This window comes from Crocuta crocuta, unplaced genomic scaffold (genome assembly GCF_008692635.1).
Source record: "Crocuta crocuta isolate KB4526 unplaced genomic scaffold, BGI_CrCroc_1.0 scaffold73, whole genome shotgun sequence".
NCBI classification, from domain to species: Eukaryota; Metazoa; Chordata; class Mammalia; order Carnivora; family Hyaenidae; genus Crocuta; species Crocuta crocuta.
Genome location: NW_027529443.1, coordinates 6,302,598 through 6,307,197, shown reverse-complemented (window position 1 = coordinate 6,307,197; position 4,600 = coordinate 6,302,598). Strand labels below are relative to the sequence as shown.

At 42.5% G+C, this 4,600-nt stretch overlaps 1 protein-coding gene across 1 annotated transcript in view; it reads left to right on the top strand.

Moving 5' to 3' along the window:
- Positions 1 to 2,953: 2,953 nt before the first annotated feature.
- METTL9 (methyltransferase 9, His-X-His N1(pi)-histidine) overlaps positions 2,954 to 4,600 on the top strand; it is a 46,977-nt gene continuing 45,330 nt past the window's right edge. The window contains exon 1 of the mRNA XM_077760506.1: positions 2,954 to 3,032. Coding sequence (XP_077616632.1) covers positions 2,988 to 3,032 — 45 coding nt within the window. The 5' untranslated portion in view covers positions 2,954 to 2,987. The remainder of the gene's footprint in view (positions 3,033 to 4,600) is intronic.

Here is a 4,600-nt window from a genome sequence, read left to right as displayed (position 1 = left end):
TCAAGCTTAGCAAGCAGATGTCAAAACAATGGCCACAACACCATACTTCCTCTGGGCAGCTTTTACTGAACACTCCATTCTCCTCATGCTGGTCAAGTCAGATTGCTCTGTTCTTTTTTTTTTTTTTAATGTATATTTATTTATTAATTGTTTTATTTATTTTTGAGAGAGAGACAGAGACAGTGTGAGCAGGGGAGGATCAGAGAGAGAGAGGGAGTTACAGAATCCTAAGACAGGCTTCAGGTTCTGAGCTAGCACAAAGCCCAACACGGGGCTTGAACCCATGAACCGTGAGATCATGACCTGAGCCAAAGTCGGACGCTTAACCGACTGAGCCACCCAGTTGTCCCTAAAATGTTTATTTATTTTTGAGACAGAGAGAGAGAAAGAGACAGAGACAGAGTGTGAGTGGGGGAGGGGCAGAGAGAGAGGGAGACACAGAATCCAAAGCAGGCTCCAGGCTCTGAGCTGTCTGCACAGAGCCTGACATGGGGCTCAAACTCATGAACCTTGAGATCATGACCTGAGCCGAAGCTGGATGCTCAACCAACTGAGCCACCCAGGCGCCCCTGAGATTCCCCTGTTCTAAGTTCTAACAATATCCAAGTCTTTCTAGCACTCAGCTGTTTGTAATTATATATCCATTTTTGATTATTTGGACAGGTCTACCTCCCTACTAGACAGATAGACAGCAAGCTGTATGAGGGTGAGGCACTGAGTTTGTTTCTATCCCACGCAGTCTAGTGCCTAGTGTGTGGCATATATTCAATACATATTTACTGACACACGAAAATGATATTTCTTTGTCTTCCTGATGTTATTCCTGACATCAACTGAGACAGGTATGAGATCGCCATGGTGTGGGGTAGAGGGAAGCTGGGGGTTCAGAAGGTTGTAAGCAGGTGAAATTCCATAGTTAGTATGGAGTTCTATATATCAGAGGGGGAAAGGCTTTCCTATGAAGAAGATAGGCATCCTTGACAAGTAGATGGTTTCAGTTTGCTGCCCGATTTTGTAGTTTTAGGTTTCAATGTTTTCTAGATTTGTGTTCTCTTTCCTTTTCTCAACTTTCCTCCCTTAGTTCCAAGTCTCAGGAAGGAGCCTGGGAATAGACACATAATGAGCAGGAGCTCTCATCAAGGACTCTAGTAGCTTTGCAGAGATCATAGTCACGTTAGGACCGAACATCCTTATTATGATAATCTTGGTTGAGACTTTAAGCTCATCTGATTTTTGTAGGTGTATTATTAAGTAGGCAGCTCAGAATCGTGGCCATTAGTTTATGGATAAGGAAAGGGGATGATCAGAAGAGGTTGAATTATCCAAGTTATGGTAAAAACAAGAGCAAATTAACATATTTGGAGAGCTCTCTGCGTCTTGAGGCACTACACTAAGTCCCTTATATTTACAATATATATTTTAATCCTTACTACATCCCCATGAGATACGTAACAATTATTATCATTCCCATTTGACAGATGAGGAGACTGAGACCCAGACAGTCAAGTTATCCACCTCAAATTGCATTACCAAGAAGCACAGAGCCAGCCTTTAAACCCAGCTGGTTGGTCTCAAACCACTATGCTGATGAGTAGCATTGGAAGATCTCCAAGAGTACACTGTGTTATTTGTACTTGCCTCTATGGGACTGACTCCTGGTTTAATTCTGCTACCTTATGTTGCCAATTTTTTTCTAATCTGTTTGCAGTTTCACCTGAATTTAGAATTTATCCATCAGAGATCACAATGATCACTGTGATCATTGACTGAAATTATATCAACAAAGTTCAGATAAAAAATGGCCTATATTTACTAAGTACAAAAGACTGTTGGGGTGCCTGGGTGGCTCAGCTGGTTGAGCATCCGACTCTTGATTTCGGCTCAGGTTGTGATCCCAGGGTTGTGGGATGGAGCCCTGAATGGGGCTCTGTGCCAAGAGTGGAACCTGCTTAGGATTCTTTCTCTCTCCCTCTCTCTCTCTTCCCCTCTCCCCTACTCATACTCTCACTCTCTCTAAAAAAATAATAAATAAAAAATAAATTGTTGAATACATTTACTAATTTTATTTTTTAGAGGTGCTCATTGCTTAATTACCACAGGGCACATCTATACTGGGAAAACCTTGCACCATTCTCTGACACTCTACAAAACATTAAGTATAAAAAAGTCATGAAAACATGTGATTTTTGGGTGCTTTTTACACTATTTAATCTCTTCAAGGAGATGACAATGACCAACAGTGACTGGCACATTTTGGGCCTCTCAAGATCCAACTCTCTCTCTCTCTCTCTCTTTCTTTCTTTAAGTTTGTTTATTTTGAGAGAGAGAGAGAGAATCCCAAGGAGGCTCTGCACTGTCAGCAAAGAGCCTGATGCAGGGCTCCAACTCATGAACTGTGAGATCATGACCTGAGGTGAAATCAAGGGTCAGATGCTTAACCAACTGAGCCAACCAGGAGCTCTCCAAAGCTCTTCATGGATTCCCTTTACATTATATTTTGTCACTGAAAAGAGAACATGAATGTAACTTGTAGCTGATAAGAACAATTACACCAAAAGGTACCCTTGCTTAGAGTTCTAGAGAGGAAAGTGATCCACACAAGATTTGGGGCCTAGGCACAGCGCTGACCCAACTTTGACACCTGAGTTCCTGGTCAGGAGAGCAGTGAGCAGAGGTCAATACGGAGGGTGTTATTTCTGTGTTTTCGGAATATGACTGACTGCATTTGAAAGCCACGTTAGAAGGGATACGGCTGGTTTTCAGCTTCTTGTGTTATCTGTGCATCTTCCCCTCTCCATTATGGATAACTGAGGTTTTTAATTGAGGTTTTAATATACAGTAGTGACATTCTAGTAGATGAAGGAAGGGGGCAGTCCCCGAGGGCAATCTGAACTTCTGCTTAGTATATTTACTCTTGCTGTTTTCCTTCCTCCTCATTTGTAATTCAGGAGGCTCTCTGAGAAGAGAGAGACGAGGAGGCTTCTTACATGGATCGAAGGATCACAAGCTGGGATACCAGGTTCTATGAAAAGGTCTGCTATTGAATTTGCTCTACTTTTAGGCAAATCATTTGATCATGCTGTTCTTTGGTTTCTTCCTGTGTTTGCTAAGTGTAAATAACATGTATTTGACTATTTTGTGATTAGTATAGAATATTTTAAATGTGTGGGTGATTTATTTTTCCAGGCCAGCTGCTCAGGTATAAAATGAAAATCTGCTCCTTTGAGATGCTAGGCTCCATGGACATCAACTGACCCCCAAATCCTTCAGAGTTCAGCAGCCATCTAGTTGCTTCTTGTTCATCTGACACACTTTGCAGTCTCTGTGCTGTGACTCCTCAGGTTTTACTCTATAGGCGGGGGGCATACCTTTTGTCTCTTTTGTTTTCAGAAATGAAATATGTCACTTTATATATATTCTTATTGCTTTCACCCTTCTCCAAAAAGATGAAGACTGCTTTATCTGACACTGATTTCATGAGATAGGAGGGACAGGTGACATGGTAAACAAACTGAGTTATTTAGACTGGTTAATATAGTTTCCTTTTGATGACTTCGGTCAGGACCACTAGAGGTTTGGATTAGATTTAGTAAGGTTCAGGCTCTTTGGAGTTTTAGCAGGAAACAGTCAGGTAATATACTGAAAAGAGAGAACACAAAGTACCCTCCCCCTTTCCCCTTTTTGTTTGTTATAGCTTACCTCACATTAGGCAACAAGATGTCCCTGTTACCAAAAAGTGCCAAGCTAGGATTTTTAGAAGCTAATAAACATGTTTGTGGGTAAAATACGATTTTGTTCCTCATCAGTGAATCACCATACCACTGCTTCATAAATGATAATCTCTGAAGTGCAATACTGGAGTTGGTGGTAAGGCTTATTTCTTTTGAACTAAAATAAAATGTTTTACATTATTTCTAGTGCAGTTAAATTAAAAGCAGTTTCCAAACAAACCTGGAAAAGGTGTTGAAGCTAGAGAACCCATTAAATATATTACTCCTTAGTTGTAGCTTGGTGGTAGCAGCAGGAAGAACTTCAGACACAGGAACACAGCGTAACCCTTTGGTTCTGAAACGTTGCTAGGTCTCCTCATGCTAGAAATGATCAAAGAAACATCCGGGTAAATACTGCTCCCGGAGCTTAGTTCGCTTTAAGACGTGTTGGGTCCAACTTCCGTCTGTTAGTTGAAGGAAACAAGCAGCAAGGGACTCTGATTTGGGGGGTCTTCGCTCTCGGGCAGGGTCATCAATACATCAACGTATTACTTGCAGGTGCCTGAGCTGCAGTAGCTTCCAACAAAGGCAAAGCTTCACGGATGTCTCTTAGAATCATATAGCCAGAATCTTGCCAGGCTTGGGGGACAGGACTGGGAAGAGCGGAGGACTGGTGACATCCTTTCCCCCTAAATTCCAGATTGCTTTGTAGCTCCTACGGAGCAGGGTGGAGGCCCTTGGGGTGGGGTCTGGCTCATCGGCTCTAAATAAGCCACGCAGCTGAGCTAGTGACAGTTAACTGGCAGCGTCCGTCTCAGGCAAGGTGTTGTCTGACAGTCTGGACGTACGAACGGCAGGAGGCTCCCTCTTCTCACCCTCGGGTCAGACTG